The 22,090-nt window shown below is 40.8% G+C and overlaps 1 protein-coding gene across 9 annotated transcripts in view; it reads right to left on the minus strand.

Moving 5' to 3' along the window:
* Positions 1–1,953: 1,953 nt before the first annotated feature.
* The window catches only part of nhsb (Nance-Horan syndrome b (congenital cataracts and dental anomalies)), a 107,292-nt gene continuing 87,155 nt past the window's right edge, over positions 1,954–22,090 (minus strand). For 2 of the 9 annotated variants that reach the window (XM_037534577.1, XM_037534584.1), the window contains exons 2-11: positions 19,061–19,213; positions 15,953–16,092; positions 15,287–15,322; positions 14,933–14,986; positions 13,414–13,464; positions 10,631–10,826; positions 10,153–10,284; positions 6,962–9,949; positions 6,554–6,677; positions 1,954–6,013 (exon numbers count right to left, since the gene is read on the minus strand). In XM_037534577.1, coding sequence (XP_037390474.1) covers positions 5,407–6,013; positions 6,554–6,677; positions 6,962–9,949; positions 10,153–10,284; positions 10,631–10,826; positions 13,414–13,464; positions 14,933–14,986; positions 15,287–15,322; positions 15,953–16,092; positions 19,061–19,213 — 4,481 coding nt within the window. In that variant the 3' untranslated portion in view covers positions 1,954–5,406. Of the gene's footprint in view, positions 6,014–6,553; positions 6,678–6,961; positions 9,950–10,152; positions 10,285–10,630; positions 10,827–12,880; positions 12,941–13,413; positions 13,465–14,932; positions 14,987–15,286; positions 15,323–15,952; positions 16,093–19,060; positions 19,214–22,090 lie in introns of all 9 variants that reach the window. The other 7 variants (XM_037534580.1, XM_037534579.1, XM_037534578.1 and 4 more) reach the window with 7 other exon arrangements.

Raw genomic sequence — 22,090 nt, forward strand, 5'->3', positions numbered from 1 at the left:
GATTCAATTTGGCCCTATCATTTGAGCAGGATGGAAAAAAGGGGACTTGTACTATGTTGGGCACTGCGATGGACTGGCGACCTGTCCAGGGTGTATCCTGCCTCCGCCCGATGAACTGGCACCGCCCCGTGACCCTGATGGAGAAGCGGCTTAGAAAATGTGTGTGTGTGCGTTTGTGTGTGTGCGTGTGTGTGTGTGTGTGTACTATGTTGGGGGTTTCTCCACTCACCTACAAGTTTATACAGTCTGTAGACATTTTATATTTATTTTGAGTAACTATCTACTGTAATAGTCAAATTCATTGTGAAGGTCATTTTGCTTGTTTTTAGAAGCATTGATTTATGAAACAGGCCAAAATGATCTGCTAGTGCAAACTGGCTAGAAATCAGCTGTATTATCTTTTAATATCCTTATTACAATTTCACAAGGAGACAAATGACTTATGTTGACCAGATTTAAAAGTATTTCACTCGCCAATTCATGACACTTGATGCCATTTTTGGGTACTACACTGTGTGTACTACACTGCCCTCTGCTGGGTAGTTATGGAGCTCCAATTGCATTGTTGCTGAGCAGAGGAGCTAAAGCAATAGCAGGATACCCATAAATGGACAGAGGGGAGAGTTGAGTGATTATGTTGCAAAATTTTGTATTTGCATGGAGTCAGTGAGTCAACACTATTTACTTCAGCGTGAAAGAATTATGGAGGAATTATGAAAGAAAAGCAGGATTAACGTTTAAAACAACAGTACAAGCAAGAAAACGCTACACATAATTATTATAAAACATTTTTGGGGTCATTTTGTGTAGAAACACAGCTGGATGCAAGTGTGATGAATGCTGAAATGCTGAAATGTCTGTTGAGTCTTCTTGTTTATGATTACAGTGACCAGATAGTATCCATAATAATCAGATGGGGGCCTATATTAAACCTTATTTCGCCCACATGTCCTAAACCACATCTAGGCCATTGGCAGAGTTATGGCAGTACACTGACACTGATGGAAAATGTTTTACAGCGTAACTCAACTTTGGTTTAAAAATGAATGAATGAATGACAGGGACCAAAATCATCATTTCTGCCTTCAGGGTCTTGCTGTAAAGGGCCCATATGATGCAAAACCAAATCCTCCTCACACTTTTGTAGTACAGGTTTGATGTAGTACGTAAATACTATTAAAGTTTCAAAACATACCATTCACTCCCAAGTCTACACAGTCCAAATATTAAGCTTAGCATTAGTTCAGGCAGGCCAAGAAGCGAAGCTCAGGCCCCAGTCTCAAATCAAAAGCTGTTATCAGCCGATGGCTCACCTGAACTCCTGCTATGCATACAACTGGCCAAATTTGTCATAACATTTATTTAAGCTGCTTTAGCCTGGCCATTCTTGCCCCTCCTCTGCAAGCCACTTGGCACTCTCCTGCTGGCCGGTGGTTCGTCTTGTATGGTTGTTTTGGGGGTCTTTCTTCTGCTCTCCCTGCCTTAGGCTTTCCATGTGTGCACATAGAAGGGCAGGGAGGTCCTAGAACAGAGCCATATCTTCAAATGTAACTTCCAAATGGAAACTAAATATTCTTTTTGGTAGTCCTGACTGAAATGAAAGCTACGCTGGAAAAACAGCCATGAATTCACTGCTTTTGGACAGCCAATGAAAAAAGAGTCTATTTACAAATATCAGTTTTAAAGGCACAGTAACAAAAGTGGCCGTCTTAATTCTAAAGGATAAAGAGAGCTTGGAAAATGGTCAAGTAGACATGAATTGTGACTAAACCCACACAAAGGTCATAAGATGACCTCAGAGGAAAAAATAAAATGCAAGAAAAATACATATAGGATATACATTTTCCTTTTTTGTGGCTGTGCAATTGAAACATTTTCATCTGTGTCAAAAGAGCATCCACGAAAAAGCATTTCTGCCTCAAATGTGGTAAATAAGTGAGCCAAGCATCGAGGTTATTTTTCAACGCAGTCACATTTATTGGCCTTCTCTATGCACAGTTACTAAGCAAGCCAGTTGAGCTGGCAAGAAATGGTTCAAATTTACAATGGAATTGTCACAATGTTTACTAAAAAATAAATACAAGGACCGAGAGTGTTGCACAGCTCAAAAATATACAAAGGCTTGGAATTAATGTAAACTTTGAAAACATTTTACAAAAAGAAACGACTTTGCAACAGTTTGTTTTTGTTTTTGTTTTCTTCCGTTTGGTTCGATAAAAAGATCGTATGTACACATTTATACAAAAATACAAACCAGATGCAACTCTTGGAGTGAAGCTTGTAGGCTGAGTGACACGCTTTGAGTACAGAGACTTTTGCACTATAACCCGCACTTATTCGTCCGACTTCTCGCTTCGCTTGCTTCTTTTATTGTACTTTCACACCTGTACATGTCAGAAACCCTTTGGCAAAAGCATAATGTGCTTCCCCATTCGTGCAGCGTGATAAGTGATACATGTGGTTGTTTTAGCAAAGGAAAACGCACAAAAACAGTCAACACTTCAGAGGGAAAGAAAACAACAGGAACTCTTTAGTCGAGTACGTGGTGAATGGATCATGTTGGAACAGTACAACAGTCCTAGGCTGAGGAGTCGACAGTTCAATGTAAAATGATCAATGATAAGCAAATGGGGCCTTGCATTTAACTTCCCTTTCGCAAAGGAAATGTCCACGTAAGGCCTAAACAGCATCCAGATTGGCAGTTTAGGACTATAAGATCCTAAACCAGAGCTACTGTGGACAGACAGTGGACAAATACAGGTGCATTGCTACAATATCTGAAGTTTCAGGATGTCACTAGTGTTGAAGTCAGGCTCAAAGTGGGAGCAAAACAAAGCAACCGTAATGAGATGGCAAATGGCAAGTGATACCAATGGCAACAGTGAGAGAATATGGCCTATAGGATTACGTCAGAGCACCAAAGAGAGTTGACTAGAATTGTATATCATACAGCATATATGTAAATAATGCAAAGTTTACAGCTAATTAGAAAGATTCATAAGTACAGTATCTATGTAACATCCTTGTTTTCCATTGGCTAATACACCCCTGATATGAAATATGTTCAATCATTAGTATTTTTTAGTTAAATAAAGCTTTATCGTCATTCTTTTCTACATTTATTAACAAAATAATTCTCTGGATAAAATATCCCGTAATTAAAAATATTTTCTTTTTTCTTCCTATTAAATGTTGCAATCTAATAGAGGATTTCATAGATTTCATAGTTCTATAGGTATGACCCAAAAGCAGTTGAGCACACGGAAATAAAAGTCCATATTTCTTCAGTGTTTAAAAGGAAAAGAGAAAAAACTAAGACGATGGAAAGTGTAATGTACGGCCTGTTCATAATCCTGTGTAAACGATGAAAGAAATCTTGTATCTGCTTGTAATTTAGTGAACTCTTCTGTGGAGTAATGATATATGTCTATATAGAAAAAAGTACTGTCAGGACATACAGTACATGGCAATTCAACAACAGTCCAGAAATAAAGGCTGAATTATTATCATATATTTGTTAGTCGCACAACCACATATATACAAATAATGAGCAATACGCTTTCCCGGCATCTGCAAGTCAGCAACAAGAGACGCAGCTACATAGATGCAAAACTGTCCTTCTCTTGCACGAGATTATATTCACACCTTTCTTTCTATTCCACCAGAGCAAAGACATTAGTCTAACCCTGTCCACAAACCATACCATATTTCTAGATTTCTTTCATAGCAACAGTGCTTTAAGAGATTGTCCAGTTCTTCCACATAAGGGATAAAGCTCAGTCTATGCATACATCAATACAAAAAAAAAAATGCAACTCGCACCAAAAACCTTAACATTTTGTACATCTATTGAACATAGCACATACTCAACAAATTCAAGTGATCTGAAGATGTTTTTTTTCTCTCCCTATGAATTCTAGTGTCTTATTGCATGCTGTACAGAAGACGAAAAAAGAGAAACAAAAAAAAACGTCAGTGCGCAGCAGAAAAAGGATGATCTGAAATGAAAATACGGATTCAGTTCACAGCTTATCCCCCTCCCTCTCTTCGGCACAGTGTAAGCTTGACGGATCTTGCTAATTTCTTTGAGTTCTGACCTCAAAGAGGACTTCTGTTCTTGAATAGAAAAAAACATTCACTGCAAAAGTGAACCTCTCCCACTCAAACTGAACAGTTTGCACAATTGTAAGGGTATTCATAGAATACAGGTGAAGAATTTCACTGAATATTTCCTCTGAACTCATCATTTCTCACACATTGGCCTCTGCATGTTAAAGTTGTTACATGTGATATACCTGAAAACAACGAACATACTATAAGTACCCCCATTTAAGTGCATTTAAAATATAAAATGTAAAATGATTTTTTTTTCCCTGTTGGAACAATGGACTAAATGGCAACCTGTAATGGAAAAATATGAAATCTATTGTTACATATCATGGGTAATACTATCTGAGAACTACTCTTATTTTGAAATGGATTACATGTGGCCTCAATTCGATCATAAATATACATTACAGCACTTCATTTCATACAGATCTTTTAAAGGAATTGGTTTTACCATCTTCAAAACAAGTGCAAAATATTTGCAGGTTTTGCAAACCATTTATGCATTTAGAGATCTCAGCCATTAAAAAACTGCCTATGAGACTGGAGAATTGTTCTGCATTCACAGACCTCCTGTTAGGAAAGGCCACAGTGCGATTGTCCTATGTAAGCCTAACCAAAATCCCAATTAGGAATCATTACAACTGGTAACACCATAAGTCGCTACAAACCACATCTACTTGTAATGTATATCTTTGCTGTAATCTCTCTTTGTAAACACTAGCTGCTTTTTTCAAATGGTTGTGGCCTTTAAACAGTTCCTGATTGGGACTTTGGCAGGTTTCGTGTCTAATACTATACAAGATATTTCCCTTTCACCGTTCACCCAAGATAATACACTAAAACTCATTCAATCAATTTGTAATGAAAATCTGAAAATAGAGTGTTTTCTACATTGGTAAACATGTTGCTGAAATGTATACCCTTCACATTTTGTGAATGAACAAAGAAGGACTGCCTATTGGTTAGTTTCTCCAGGAATGATGTCAAAATGTCAAGCATCCATACAATAAAATGACCACTAGAAGTTCCCTTAGCTCGTGATAAAAATTCAAGTTCATCACTGGCCACAACATAGGTTTACTCAATTAATGGAATACAAAAAGTTCAAGGTGAGCAAGGGATCTTTTTCTTCTGAAGATCTTAAGATTTGTTGGGATAAAATGATATAAATGTCTGTATATCACATATTTCAGTCAAGATATGTTTTTTTCATCATTTTATTATTATTTGTTTTTCAAATTATGAGGGATTTGTTGTTTTGTTCTGTGTTGTGGTAAGAAAAACAAAAACACACCACTAGGAGGAGCGGTCATCATGTGGGCTTCCATCCGAGTTTTCAGTCTCTCCTTCAGAGATGGCCTGCATCGGGGCAGTGTACAGCCGGCTGCGAGTGCTGTACCTGCTGCTGTTGGCTGCAGGTGGGATCCTGGAACGACCTTGTCTGGAGGCAGCAGACATGGTGAGGGTTTTTGTGGAGAACCCCTCAGTGTTAGCCTTGGGGAAAGGGCTGGGAAGGTGCTCTGCACTGGAAGGAGACTCCTGCAGCGGTGAAGGGGGTTCCTCTGGCTGCCTGGAAGCCTCCAGTAACAGTTCCCCTGGGGACTTGGGCGTGATGGGACTTTTGAGGATTTCAGTGGCAGACATGCGATAGCTGGAGTCGGTGCGACTGCCCTTCTTCAGCAGCAGTAGCTTGAACTCCTCGTTTGAGGTGCTGGATTTTTTGGCACTCCTATAAATAGGTCCTGGGGCTCGTTGGGAACCAGCAGGGGGAGTTGGAGCAGCAGCTGGAGTGGTGGGGCATGTGACAGGATTACTTACAGGGGCAGTCACAGGAGCAACACCAAGACGACTTTTTCCACTGAGCTCCCCTGAGTCTTTCCGTCCAAGAACCTTTCTCTTTGATCTGAAATATTTAAATAAAATGGATTATAATATTATAATCTATATCACAAAGAAGTATTAGCTTTCTTTCACAAAGCTCCCTGACTCTGGAACAACCACCCTGGTTTAATTCAGTTCATTCTCAGTCTTCAAATTTAGACTGAAAACCTGCTCATCTACTTACAATGGCATGTATTGTGTTCATACTATTTAATGCTCTAAAAGTAATACTAACATCATTTTATGCTCACAAGACTTTATCTATTTTCTGTTTTTCTCCCACTTTCTGACGGATTTTATTCCAGCCTGCATTCCACGAAGCTGCAGGATTTCAAAGGAGACACAGCAACTGATTCTATACTCTCCATTTCCTTCATTAAGATTAACAAACACTCTCCCTACATTTCCACCTCTCAATTCCCTAATATAGGTTCATATCCAATCATTGTAAAGCTGCTTTGTGACAATCTCTATTGTAAAAAGTGTCTACACAAGCTGAATTGAGTTGAACAGCCATGAAAAGTATTTATCAGTATCTGTGGTTCTCAAACAAGAAGCTTACCTATGGATCATGGCAAACAGGTCCTCAGTTGTGCGTAGTTTGTTAGGAGAAGGGAATATGCTATCATCATCAGGCTTTGAATCATCAGTCAGAGGAGAAATTGAATTGTCACTGGGAGTTGAGTCTGTGGAAAAAAACAAGGGCACTGTCATTGATGTGAAGCATTACTCTTATGAGACATTAAAAGCTATTTGACTGCTTACAGTGGCCCTTGTGGAGAATTTGTAGCCTGCTGTACACAAATGAGTATGTGACAAGCCAAGTTACAAGCATCTTAGCATCTAAGCTCACTTATATCAATCTGCTTACATTCAGTCAAAACAACAAATATTACACAAAGTTATACAAAGATAAACATAAAAACTTTGTATAATTTATATGGCGAGACAATGTTTGAGCCTTCATTACCTTTGCTGAAGTAGTCCTCTGTATCTGGAGTTGATCCATCCTCGCGTCCATCTTGTGAGGCACTTCTGGTAGTGACACCTGATGTCTCATACTCCTCTTTGCTTCTGGCATCGCTGATTGTGTAAGTGTGCGATGATGCTTCTGAATTTCTAGCAGGCACTTTGTCAGGGCTGTTGCACAGTACAAAGTCACTCCTGTGTATTTCACTGTAAGCAGGAGGGGACATTGTGCTGTTTAAACACAAGGAGGGTTCTGCTGGAGGAACTGGCTGGGGTGCTTCACTGCGTTCAGATTTGGCACTTTCCACTGCTAATTCTGCTTCCTCATCCGGATACCGGCTGCACTCTGGTTCCTGCTGAGCACTGTGGATCTCAAGGCTCTGGGATATTTGAGCTGACAGCTCATCGTGTTCACTGGTTGGTTCCACAGATGTTCTGAAAGCTGTCATTGCCCAATAAGTTCCTGGGCCAAACCTTTCCTGTCTGACTTTCACCCCCTCATGTGGTGTAACGATGACCTCGTTAAGAGAAAGCTGGGACTCACAGTGCTGTACAGCAGGTGGTTTGTAGGCTGGTGGTTTCCTATTATGCCTATTGTCAGAAACTGAAGTCTCTATAGTTACTGTGGGACACTTAGGCCGAGTTGATGGATCAGTAGACTGCTCCTGCCCCAGGTTCCCCTCAGCTGGTTTACCAATGGATCGCAGTTGGACTGACCTCAGAACAGTTGGAGTGATGGCCAGGTGGGTTGAGCTAGATGCTTCTGTACTTGCTGCAGCAGCAGCTGCGGCAGCAGCACGAGCCTCTGCTGCTGCAGCAGCTGCTGCGGCCGCTTTCTGCTTGTTCTGATGAAGGATGTGCATCTGGTTCCTGTGGGCAAAGGGCTTGCAGTGAAGAGCACTTAGGTCAAGGTGACTAGGAGGTATGGCCTGGGAGTCAGTATCCCTCCTGGAGGAAGACCCTGGGTCTCTAAGGGCAAGGGGCTGCTGCTGAAGAGAAGCAAGTGAAGACTTTCTCTCTGGTACTTTGGGTTTCCTCTTGCCAGTGTTTGGGGACAGTGGACCTGGAAAGAATGCAGTAGGAAAGGAAGATGTAGGCGTCTCTGACTGACTGGAATATCCACTGGAAGGGGATGCCAACCCTGCAAGCTTTTCAGGAGAACCAAGCTTAAAGTCACCCTCTGGTGGTGGAAGTGTTGGAGAAGTGGGTCTGGATCTGGGGCGACAAGCTGGAGTTTCTGCACTCTCTGGTGACTTGACGCATTCAATTACAGTTGTACCCGTAGCAGTGCTGGAGTTGGACAGTGATCTATAAGGATCGTTGGATTTCAAGTCACTGAGGAGCCAAAGGTCTGCATAGTCGGACTGTATGGCACCCTCATCCTTGAAGGAATGTGTGTCAGAGGAACTGAATGGAGAAGAGCAGTCCAGCATTTCTCGGACATTCTCTACACCCCAGGCACCAAGGGGCTCATCACAGAGACCTGCAGTATCAAGCTGCCCGGCAGAACCGGCCAAGTCCAGCTGCAGCCTCATCTCCCTGGAAGACAAAGGCAGGGGCAGCTCACTAGTAATCTTTGGTTCGTTCTGCTCTGGAACGTCCACACTGCTGTTTGCTTCCTTTAAAGAAGAGCTACGTTTTGGTGGGGGAGGCTTGGCCTTTGGTTTTCTTAAGGAGAGACACTGTCTTCCAAGTGTACTCATTACTCTGTAGTCTGGTTGAGGGTATTCACCCATTCCAGGTGCAATGTTACCACTTGGGCCACAGTCAGGGTCAATGGCTGCATAGTTGTAATAGCTTCTGCTACCTTTAAGCCCACAGTCAAAGTGCATGGAGGTGTAGAAGCCCTCAGTTTCAACGGTGTAATGTGAAGAGCTCTCCAGTTTCTCAGTTGGTGGTTGGCCACTGAAGCTCTCATAAGTTTCACCACTGGAGTAACTAGGGCAGCTTACGCCACTCTCATCTTCCCTTGAGTGCTTTGGGCTGAAGTCCTGGGGGCAAGGCTGATCCTGCTGGTCCTGGTTGCAGTTCCACTCCCCATCGCTTGCAGTACTAACGCCTGCATCATCCATCTGATCTGTGGCTGAGGAGGTGAAGGAACTAGACCTGTGGCCCTGGCCTTGTGGCTGGTCCATGTGGTAGGGGTCAATGATGAAGCCAGTAGTATCGTCAATGATATGAGACCCCGTGTTGAGGGATAGTTCTGAATCACAGTGCGAGGAGCCAGTCAGGGGAGGTGAGGCAGCTGGTGGTATTGTCTCTGAGGTCTGAGAAGGGCATGTGGAGCTGCTTCCACTCCAGTTGCCACTTGAAGACTGATGATCCTCCTTGTGGTCAATCTGGCTCCCAAGCACACCTGTGTTAGAGACAGAGTGAATAGGGCTACTGAAAGTATCTGAACTGGAAGAGATCTCACAGCTTCCCATGTCAGCTTTGCGTGGGAGCCTGGACCTGCCCCTCTCAATCCAGGAATTTTCAGGACTACCAGTGTGCTGCATCCTCTTTAGCTCTGGCATGGCTTGGTCATCTGTGCTCTCTTCCTCGTCCTTTAGAATCCTCTGCCCTGGACCTGGCAGAAAATCCTCAGCCTCATAAGGAGAGAGTTCTTCATCACCTTCATCATCATCGTCGTCATCATCATCGTCACTGTCATCGTGATCTTCATCCCGAAGTCGGCCTCCTTCTCGGGGTAAACTTCTGGAACGCAGGCGGGTGCCTGATGCAGCAGTGTACATAGTATCGGAGCGATCTGGTAAGGAAGTGATATTTCCAGTGGAATGGGAGAGGGAGGCTGGAATTCCCTGGCCCCTCTGGGCACGGATGCGCCTCCGGGATGGGGCAGCAATCAAGAAGTCATCTGTCTGGCAGCCAGAGTCTTTGGTGTTTAGAGTCCGACCACTGAGTGAGAGCTCCTCCTGGCACAGGGGCATGTGTGGATTGGCGTGGACCACTACAGTCCTCTCTCTGGCCACAGGAGATTCATCTGAGTCTGGCAGAAGTTAGGAGCAACAATAACATACATGTCATCCACAGCATTTATTAAACGCATTCCAGCACAGAAATCAGAAAACAGATTCTAATAAAGATAGATAAAACAACATAACTTATTAACTGGGTATAGTTATTGGTTCTCTCTGGTTTCATGTGATTTACACAGCGAAAAGTTAGAAGAATAGTATCAGGTAGTCATACCCATGTCTTGTTGTACTCGTCTTGGAATGCCTGTGATTGTTTTCCGCCTCCTCAGTTTCCTTCGCCGCTGCAACACTGACTGTGAGTGAACAAGTGAGCAGCGGGCACTTGCCTCCCGGTCAAATCCCACACCTGTAATCCAAGATGTACAGCCTCAGAACTAAGTGAAGGTATCCTTCATGCAACCACATGTCTGACATCAATATCAAGAAAGTCAAGGTCAAGAAGAACTTTGTCATCCCAACTACAGGATCTTACAATACAAGTCAGTGTAATACATTAGACATGTCAGACATTACAGTGCAGAGAGCTCTGAATTAGCCTATAGTCTTTGTACTGCAGACTATATTCAGTATGTGTTACATTAAGTTCTAAATCTATTACCACTCAATGAATTCACAGAGAGATTAAGATTAAGACACACAGAGCTTGCTGAGTATTAATGGCATTGCCATTTGAACTATCACTGGGGTTTTACCAGTTACGTTGATAGGGATAATGCAAGAGGAGATGACTTGAGATTCATTCTTCATTCTTTCCTCTGGAGTGGGGAGTGGCAGAGCTTTCGACCAGTTGGTCTGTTTGTCCAGTGTGGTGGGCACATTAGGAACCGGACACTTTGGCCTGTGGCTCAATGCCACCAAGTCCCCGTCTGCATTTGTATTGGTCCCAGCCTAGGCAGAATGATTGATTGACAGTTAGCACAGTATGTGTGACTGTATTTATGGATTACTATATATTTATGGCAAATAGTTAACCCATTGAAATGAATGGAATCACTAGGATTTCATGGCACAACATGAACAATCTCTGTAGATAACATGTTTTTAATTAAAGCCATTGTAAAACTAAAGAAGTATAACAACATTTCACAGCTTTGTTCATGAGCTAACAGAAAGCATTTTGCCATACTCATAAATTCATGCTACATTTCATTTTGATCACATGTGCAGTTGTGAGCCTGGGACAGACAAAGAGCAGGGGGGTGGGGGTGGGGAGAGGAAGAATAAGAGAGAAAAGTGCAGGAGAACTTGGCTCTATTCCAGCATCCATTTCATTAGAACAAATAAAGAAAAGCAGGCGAAAGTGTGAAAGAATTCACCAAGGCCATGAAACACCACAAACACCAAAATCAGTAAACTCTTGAGGACAACAAAAGCCAACTTTGAGGGAAAATCTGAAAATAATTCAAGTGTCTGTTTCCATCAGACAAAATGAGCTGGACGGCATTTAAGCATTAAGCATTCTCACAGGAAACGGTACTATTACTGAATAAACCACTGGATGAAAACACTGTTCCAAATCTAGCACATCAGGCAGATGACAGTTTCCCTCAAGCTGTTATGTGTTTTAGCCTAAGTCCAAAGCTAAACACACTAATAGAATATATCAGCCAAAAATGGCATGCATTGCTATTTTTAAATCCCAGCTAGCTTTAGGGGCCAGATGTCAACCATAGCGTTTTAGGTGAAATATTCCATTAGCATATAGATTCAGACATTAGAATTGTTTTTGGAAGGGTTACATATTTCACTTTTATATATCTCAAGTGTGAAGTAAAAACAATATTTGTGAATGCAAAGAACTTGATTACTGTTAGTCCAGTGTTAGTCCAGTCCTACAACACAGTGCTAGGAGAATTCAGATAGGGATGTTAAAAGGTAAGAAAAAACACATGGTAAGACATTTGACAAAAAGCACATCAATCAGATGGACATGATCTAACAGGCATGCTACATTTGATTTTGTTATTTACCACATAACTTTTTGAATAAATATTATTTTTACCAGAAGATACTTAAGTCTCTTACTCAAGTATATTTGTGATGAAAAAAAGCACTGTTACATTTGTCTCCATTCTTCCTGTTGCATTTTGAAATTATTTGAATTTATTGCACATTCCTTGTATTTCGTTCTTCAGGAGGTTCTTCATGCCTGACTGGTGCCCTTGATGAATCAACCACAACCAGTCAGATACATATGGTTAACTATCAGTAGGGGAACAGGGGACGTTTCATGTTTTCCACACAAGCTACCAAAACTCAGTACAGGAAGCCAAGAAGAGCTTAGCTCCTCTAAAAGACACTTCAGCTCTGTTAACAATAACATCTAAAGTTTGCTGAAAATAAAAATGCACACTACACTACAAAAAGTAGGAGTACACCCCTCCTAATTACTGAATTTAGGTGCACACCCATTGTTAACAGACATAAAGTCACTGGTCACTGGTCTTATGTTAAAGCTACAGCATACAAAGATATTTTAGACAATTATATATTATACTGCGCTTCTTATGCTGGTGTTTCTATGGTTGCTATAGTTGGTACATTATATTGTCTGTTATTGCACAATGGTCAGGCCTATTAATATTATGTTGCTGCCTTTGGATTTCTTTTTGGAGCAAATGGATGCTAACATGTCTTTACAGGGCTCTATATACACGTTTGCCCTGTGAATGAATTTACTACTTCAGCAGTCTTTTCAATAGACACGTCCTTATTTTCACTCACTTTATTTTGACTACCACTTGTACTTCTACTTGAGTTATTACTGTTTAAACATGATAATAATTGTACTTGAGTACAATTTTAGCTAGTCTACCCACTTCTACTGACAGGTTAACTATGATGAACTAGAATGAACATACAAAAAGGAAGTGTTGTGGAAAAAGAACAGAACTCTTTGACAGATGCTAATTGTTGGCTAGCCAAGACTGCGGGGAGAATACCTTTCGGATCCAGGGGATGAAGCAGCATACAGTAGGGGAGGAGGGACGTGAGCTCTCACGCTAAAACAAAAATGGCAAACACAAGACTCAACAATGGAAAAATGATGGAAACACAACAGAAAAATGAAACATGAAAAGGAACATTGGGGTTGGGTCTTTGGGTTCTCAGTAGGACAGTGTGACACCACCGGTAAATTTGGTTGAGAGTGGTGAATGTTGCTGAAGACACTCTGTTTCATTGGAAGACATAATCCATTCCCGCAGTAAGTCTGGATGTGCTTCTGCAATAAAAATGATCAAGTTAATGGGAAGCCTAAAGAGTTATCTTGAACTCCTGCCAGCTCCAGACCATAAACTGTAAGGGACGAAATGAAGGGGTTAGTCAGGGAGGAGAGACCACTGCGTTCACCAACTTGATATGTTTATGTCTAGTCCATGGCCTTGTTAATATATAACCTATATAACCTTGCAACCAAACACACTTATACACATACCTTTTCCTTAAATTCCACTCTTTTAAGGCGTTAATTTACCTTTCTCTGTGCTGGCTGAAATTCCACCTCTCTCACAGGTCTCTCCTGCTGCTTTATGGGAAATAACCAATGTACAAGAAAATTGGAACTTTTTTCTGCATTGACTGTTTTTTAACATACCCTTATCCTTGCCCTTGCAATGAGGAACAGCATTTTCAACGGGGAAGAAAGGTTGTCTAATTGACCCTGCTGTTTGCATCGAATTGTACTAATGAATTGTAGGTGATGTAAATTACAGGTTAGATAACATAACCTCTACATTTAGTTAACCTGGCTTAAAAACCAGCATAGACCAGCATGCTTGGTCACCAGTAAAACCAGTAGATATCGTGTTTTGTAAATGCCACTTTTTAGTTTAAAGAAATATCCCACAAAACACCCCATGGAGCTAAGCTGATGCTAAGCTAAATTAGCATTTTCAGTTCTACCGCATATTTTTTCACAGCCGTGTGGTAAATAAAATATAATGTAAAATATAAAGCAAAGTACTGTATTCATAGCTATTGTTATAAAAAAACATAAGGAGTAATAAATGGCAATTGAAAATGTACTGAAAGCAACAAGTAGATGGTAAACAGACATACATCTGCACTTTGCACTGCCTTTGGAACGCACTTGCTGCTAGCCTCGGTGAGCAAACTGTCTAGCTAAACAAATTTAGTTTTTTAAGAAAAAAACAAACTGTTTTATGAGAATTTGGAAGGTAACCTACAAAAAATGTGAGTGATACTGTGTCTGGCCTAAGCTTCAAGTGTAGAATGGGCATTGCAATACATTCTTTGTTGTTGTTGCTAACTCTATAGCGCTTAGCTTGCTAACTAGTACAGTTACAATGATTACAGTTCTTCAGCAGTCATGTTTAACAGATGGAGTAGTTTGCTACAAAACTCAACTTAATTGTTACAAATGAAATGTTATGGTTTTGAAATATTAAAATTATATAAAATATTTTAAAGCATTTTATAGCTATGTGGCTATAAAACAGCTTTTTTTGCTATTTTTCACACTTGAAAAGGAGATTGTAGTAGATCGTAGTAGATTGTAACAATTTCTGGGCAAGTTCTCCTGCTGAAATCTACATTTATTCTAACTTCACTTGATTTTCTGAAATGGTCCTTAAATGCCATCATGGATTATCTGTGAGGAATGGCAAGGACAAGCTAGCAGGGCAAGTTAAAAACAGTACTGAATGGCATGTTTTGAGGCAGTAGGTAAATCACAATGATGTGAAAATGACCCAACGAGATGAGGGTAAAAAATAACTCAAAAATGATTAAGGCATGCCTGGTGTTTTGCTGCAGAAGACGCTTATCATGTCTGCTAAAAACTGAACCATGCAGACCTCAAAAACACTGATGCAACATGCAACAATATAGTCATGCTCAAAGTAATTGTAGGAACAGTCACTGGAAGGAAAACACTGGTAAGAAATGTTAAGACAACTCTCACATTGAACCTTACAAATTACGAAATTATATTCATGCTTCACAAACTGACAGCATAAGCACATTAAATTCACCTGGACAACTTTCTTAGGGAGAGTCTGCATGTCTGACTCTCTGGTGTTCCTCTCCTATTGGGAGTGATGATGTACAGAGGAAAGGACGTTTTTGAACAAGTGTCATAGTTGATATCTTCATGCTCTATAATCAATAAGCCCAAAAGCAGTAGAAGCTACGGATCATATTCTTTTCTCCATAAAAAGTGTCTTTAGTGATGTTTTCAAGGCTTCCAGGCAACGGATATTGTAACAACATCAAAAGATCACAGTTATTGAAATTTATTTCAATCAAATGATCATTGATCGGATCCGAAGCATTTCACATACAGACACAGTGATCAGAGCACTGGACAGTGGTTACATGTGAATTACCTTTCTTTGCATTGTCTGATATTCAGCTCGGTCCTGCTGTACCAGGCAGCGAAAAAAGACACATCGGAAATACAGTCTATTAGAAATGTCTTAAATAAAATATGTACAGTATCTGATATCTTCCAAAAAAATTTCAAAAAGGTAACTGGTGATCGAAAAACATCCTTAATTTAATGGAGAAATGATTTATTCCAAGTAATTTTGGATGATTTCTGCTGGTTGCTCATCATGAAATTTTGACACAATACATCAAGCTCCTGGGAATTCTAAAATATGTCAAAACAAGAAAAACAACTAAAGGTTTTGTTCAACAGCAACAATATATTCCATTTTAAATTAAGCGATTGTCTATTTGGCTTTTAGTTCTGTCAACTTTCACTCAAGGTTCCATGTACTTGCCAACATAAAAATATATTTCAGATGTCATAGATGTCATTGTTTTTACAAACAAAAGTGGACAAAAGTATCTCATAAAGCTAACACCAGTAATATTTCAAGCCTACATTTTACGCATTTTAGCTTGCATGTTTTTATAGATAAGTGGCTGAATTCTGTTTGAGATCAGTTTATACACTGCTAAGTGGTACAGTACAAGCTTCTGTTATTTGTTAGCTACATTAGCCTCATATCTCCAGTGCAAAACTAAAGAAGCAAATTTAGGCTCACCACACGGGCGTGTCGGCTCCTCTGGTCCCGCCTCCTGAGGGAGTGAGGGGAGGGGAATGTGGGCATGGGTGGTGCCACAGAGATGGATATGGTGACCCGATTCCGCTCCCTGCTGGTTGAACGCTGACGCTGCTGCTGATCTGCATGAAACACATACAGTTTGTGTCAGTACTACAACTACATACTACCTGAAACCAAAGAGCAATACATTCTTCATTCATATTGCACTATTTCTGTTTTCTGTGTAATTCTGCTAGTCAATGGAAAGGCAAAAGTCCACATGACTATGAGATAAAGCCCGATGAAACATTTATGAAGCTGAAACATCTGCATTGGAGTGTTTATCATTCTAACACAAGGGGGCAGCACAGGTCAGGTATTAGGTCCAGATTTGCCTTCTTGTAAGGCTAATTGCACTGCTTCTGTGTACATATTTACACAGAATAACTGAGACAGATGATGAGACAGTACATGGTCACTTTTTCTGAAAGTCTTTGAAACGACTATATAACAGGACTGGTGTAGTGCAGGAGTAAGGATGTGTTCTGTGTTCTGAATAGGGAGGTGGTGTAATGATCACAGAGTGCCACTAGGCGGGTGTGAATCGTGTTTCATGGGTGTAGTTATTCTTTCTGCATGCTGATATAGGGCAAAACCATTGCACAAATGTATGTCAGGGAAGTGTGGGTGGTTTCCATTGGCCTAGACTTCGCATTTAATGAATATCAAATTTGTTTCATGTCATGTGAATGGACATTGCTATAAGTGAATGGGACTAAATTGAACCTAACTTTGCTTCTACTATGCTTGTAGCATATCAGCATATGTCTTTAAGTGTCACCAGCTCCCAGTACAAGGGGTGTCATGCTTTTGTTCCAGCTGATTAGTATTAGATTTGATTAAATCAATAGAGTTTTACTTGGTGTTAAATACTGGTTGAATCCACAAGTCACGTGAATTGCTCTGGTAGGTTGGCCTTTTGCGCTCTAGAGTCTAGAAAGATGAATGTATTGGCCTACCCTGAAACGGCCCAGTTTGTTTTCTCTGCTCAAACACACCTGTTTCAACTATTACAGAGTTTGATTCTTAGCTGAAGAGTTGTGCTAGAGAGGGAAAAACCCAGGACTGTGACTAAGAACCACTGCTGTACAGATCTGAACAATTAATTATGCAAAGAGGCCAACTACGTTCAATCATTGAATGGCTGGCAATATAAAGCTCACTGTTTTATGACTGATCATTAGCCAAAAGAGCCCTTTCTTAGAGAGAAAATCAAAAATCTAAACATCTCTACATCCGTTGTGCACATGCCAACTCTCAGCCTAAAGTGGTTGCTAGGAATACAGCCTTCTGATGAAAGTGTAGAGTGAGATTTTCCAGTTTAAAGACCAGGAAAATACCCTTCTGCTGGTGTATCCTGAAGGTGTGAGGGGCTACAAACTACAAGTCACACTAGCTGGCTAATGCCAAAGAAAGCAAGATGACTAATGATTGATCTGTATTTATTAGCCTCTACATCAGTAGCTATACTAGCTAGGTTTTTTTATCATCATGGGCAGGATTCCCAAGCAATAGTCATATGACATATTTGTGTAATGCATGCTGGGTATTATGGTGAAATAAGACTGATGGACAAAAACAATTGTAAAAGGATAAAAATGTTGAATTCTGTTAAAGCGACAGGGCTAAGGCATGCAGTGTTGCACTACAGAATATTGCGTAAACAACAGATAACATTACATGCTGGTTTGAGGCCAGATTGTACCTTTAAGTAGTCTGCTATCCAAGCATTCCAAACATGCAAAATCAGTAGCATTAAACTGACAAAATCGCCTATTGCTTTATAGCAGTTATACTTTAACTGATTGATCCAAATGATGGTAAATTCAACTTTTGCACTTTTCTTCACTGTTGTCACAACATGGAGTGAGTGATGTAGGTCTATATTAATGCTTGGTGAAAAGCAGAAGTAAAAAAAATGAGTTGGGTGGGAAGCTTTCAATACATCAGCACAAACTGCACTAAACTAAACTGAAAACAATAGTACAGATCAATACTGTATAAACTATGTAGACACATGACCTTTACACTTGTTTGAGTTTGCTGGACAACCCATTCTAAAACCAGGGATATTAATATGGAGTTGGCCCTCCTTTGTATCTATAACAGCCTTCCCTCTTCTGGGAAGGCTTTCCACAAGATTTGTCTGTGGGAATTTGTGCCCATTCAGTCAAAAGAGTATTTGTGAGGTCAGGCACTCAAGTTGGAAGAGAAGGCCTTGATGTTCCAATTCATCCCAGAAGTGTTCACGGGGTTGAGGTTAGGGATCTGTGCAGGCCACTGGAGATCCGTCACACCAACCCCATCAAACCATGTTTTTATGGATCTCGCTTTGCGCACAGGGGCACAGACATCCTGGAACAAGAAAGGGCCTGAAAACTGTTGCCAAACTGGCTAAAATGTCTTTGCATACTTTAGAATTAACATCACCCTTCACTGGAACTAAGGGACCCTGCCCAAATCCTAAAAAATAATAGCCCCAGGCATGTACCAAAACAGATTCGTCCATCAGAATGCCAGATACTAATGTGTGATTCATTAATGCAGAGAGTGTTTCAACTGCTATCAAGTCCAGTGGTAGCGGGCTTTACACCACTCCAGCTTGTGTTTGGCATTGCATGTAGGGACCTAAATATTTCCATTTCACAATATTACAGTTGACTGGGGCAGACCTACCAGGACAGAAATTTCTGATTTGTGGCAAAAAATTGAATCAGATGTCCTTTGCACTGATATTTGACTATAGAGGTAGCATTGGTATGTGTTTGATTATATAAACCCATTAGAAATGGGTGTGGCTGAAACCCCTGAACTCAATAATTAGGGGGAGTGTCCACATTCTTTTGGCCATATAGTGAATACATGATTGGTTCCTATCAGACAGTAATAACTGAAATATTAATAACAGTTTGCTCAGCAAAGGAATTCACATCCTTTCTTTGAATGCAATTTGAAACGTAGACAACCTTGCAAGATAAAATAACACAAAGCTGAGGGGATGCAGTATTCTAACTGAAAAGCTCCTGTCTGGACGCAAGGCCAGCTTACCTCTGTGCAGTGCCCGCAGGTTGAGCTGGGCATGGTGATGCAGCTCTTCCAGACATGGCGGCCGTGTGCTGGAGTGGAACACGTTGTGCTGCTGGTGCCATGGGGCCTGGTAGTGTGACGTCAACTTACTTTCAATGTCCAGATTAGACACCGCTATAGAAAGAGAGAGAAAGAGAAAAAGCCCAATGTGGTAAGTTTTCACAGTGGTACAGGCTTCAAGCCCTCTGGGTACTATGCACTTTATTTTCTTCCTACACCATCACTCAGCCAAGAAAACCACATTTGTAACCACACATTAATCAAAAGGCAGCCAAGAACAACCTGTGGCGAGGTCTAAATTTACCATGAACGATTGGTCTAAAATCAAAATTTCTCTCCCACCATTTCTACAACCACAACACAGGAAAGGAAAAAAAGAGAAAGACATGCTGTCTTTATTGTGAAGCAGGGAGAGAAATGAAAGACAAGGCCGTTTCATCCCCCTTTTCTCTCCAACCGGCCCCCTCTCCTTTTTCTCTCCCTCTATAAAGCAGCATCTGCCCATCAGTATGCAGCATGCAGCCGTCCCCTTGAATAGCCCAGAGTCATCCGTATCTAAGCAACCCTTCATATCTAATTTACAGTGAATTAGCAGATCCTTATCAGACCACGATCACCAACAATAACACAGGAGATGCCCAATAAACGAGAGAAAGAAAGAGAACAACAGGTTCCCTGCTGCAATACTGTCCTTAAAAATACAAAAATACATAAAAGGGTCAGCAAAATTATTTGGACAGAGAGGTACAATAATTATGATCTAAAATAACAAGACTCTTGTCTAAGCTGATGTATTGCATTGCTATGAGATATTTGCACTACTTAATATTCTACCCTTTGTAATACAAAGCACAGACAATGATGACAAACATATAAAATGTACTCCTGGGCTGTTGGAAATATATGAACATCTACTCTTCAAATGTTTCTTCTAAAATGAAGCATATTAATGGGGAGTTTGTCCCATTTGCTGTAATAATAGTCTCTGTTCTTCTGGATATGTAGATGTTTGAGCATTGCTGTGTGGATCTGATTGTAATTCAGACATAAGAGTGAGGTGATGAGTGTCTGCTCCCTTTCTACTGGCAATGCTTTTCTATGGAGATTATACAAGCTATCTGTGTGTAGCTAAAAGCTTTTTAAAAGCAGCTGAAGTCACTGATTAGAAGTGGTGTCCGGATACTTGGACATGCAACATACTAATTTTGCACCACGTACACTAGTTATTTAAAAAAGGTCAGATGCTGTGATATTATTAGAACAATGGGTATTCAAGCAGATGAAATATAGACACATCCATCCATCCATGTTCTAAGCCGCTTCTCCGTCAGGGTCGCGGGGGGTGGGGGGTGGGTGCTGGAGCCTATCCCAGCAGTCCTTGGGCGAAAGGCAGGATACACCCTGGACAGGCCGCCAGTCCATCGCAGGGCAGACAGACAGACACAGACAGTCACACCTAGGGGCAATTTAGCATGTCCACTTGGTCTGACTGCATGTCTTTGGACTGTGGGAGGAAACCGGAGAACCTGGAGAAAACCCACACAGACACGGGGAGAACATGCAAACTCCACACAGAGAGGACCCTGGTCACCCGGCCGGGGAATCGAACCTAGACCCTCCTTGCTGTGAGGCGACAGCGCTACCCACCACGCCACCGTGCCGCCCAATATAGACACATATAAAGGCTAAAATTGCTAATAGATTAGCATCCTTATATTTGAGAAGTCATAACCATATGGGCCTAAAACAATGTAAGTCTGTGAATGTGGTGTATATCATATGCTAATATCTGGTCAAAATGTAATTATTCAAACACAAAATTTATTTATTTATTTACACACTTTAAATGCAAGTAGTGTAGGTGTTTGTGTCCTATCGTTGGGGGAAATGCAAGTTTGATCCGTTTGATGCCACAGCCATCTGCGGCCAGGAATCCAGCTAAGCAAAGCCATCAAACGTGCTATGGTAGGCAATGGATGTTAGCTGTCATGATAGAATTAGCAGTTAGCATTATCCTCCAAGCCAATGATGCTGCGTTAGAAGCCGTTTGAAAGGAGCTAGTAGCTTTCAACCTCCCAGCTTGGTTATGTTGTGTGATGGGGAGACGTTGCTCATGGGTGGGAAGTAGAGAGAAAAACTCTAAAATTCCAGAAACCAACAGCAAAAATATGGAATGAAACAATAACAACAACAACAAAAAATATGGACTAAAAAACTTCTTTTGCAAATAGTGTCCTTTAGAGCGCTGCCGCTTAACATTATCTACAAAACAGCTGCTAAGTTGGCCTTAGGTATAGAAGCCTTAGCCACTAACTGACATTTCTACGTGCTAGCATTAGCAATGTAAGCCCATAAAAACACTATTCATTGATTAAGTCTGAAACTGCCTGGCAAATATTACTGCCAAACCAAATTTGATGTTACACAAAACTAATTGTAGGCTATTGAAGACAATATCAATTAATATTAATTGACAAAAAGCACTTTGACTGCCAGAAAAATACAAGTAAATAATAGTGGACCACTGGCTTAAGAAGTGAATTACAGACTGTGTGACTTACACACTACCACTTCAGTCTGTCCAAGACTCCAGTCAATAAATGAACACACGTTTCTTACATACTTGACTGACTTGTCATTGATGAAATTATTGCCGGATCAGTGCTAAGCAGGTGCTGAAGAGTGTGTAAGCTAGATTAGAAGACCAATGCTTCTATTTATCCTTCACTCAAGAACGTATTGTATGAAGATTTGAAAGCTTTACTACAAATATTTTCCTGTAATTGTTTCTTTCTTACACTCTTAGTGAGAGTTAGAGTTCTTCTTGACATTATCTCCCAACGTGTATTAGACATCTGTTGCAGGATAGTTGCAGGATCGTTTTAAAAGCAATTCACTTCATTTATGAAAGTGCAATAACTAGCGGTTCACTTTAAGTGTAGGAATAAAATGCAGGAGCAAACATTCCTACATTTGTGCCATCTCTAGAAT

This window comes from Pygocentrus nattereri, chromosome 25, assembly GCF_015220715.1.
Source record: "Pygocentrus nattereri isolate fPygNat1 chromosome 25, fPygNat1.pri, whole genome shotgun sequence".
Taxonomy (NCBI): domain Eukaryota; kingdom Metazoa; phylum Chordata; class Actinopteri; order Characiformes; family Serrasalmidae; genus Pygocentrus; species Pygocentrus nattereri.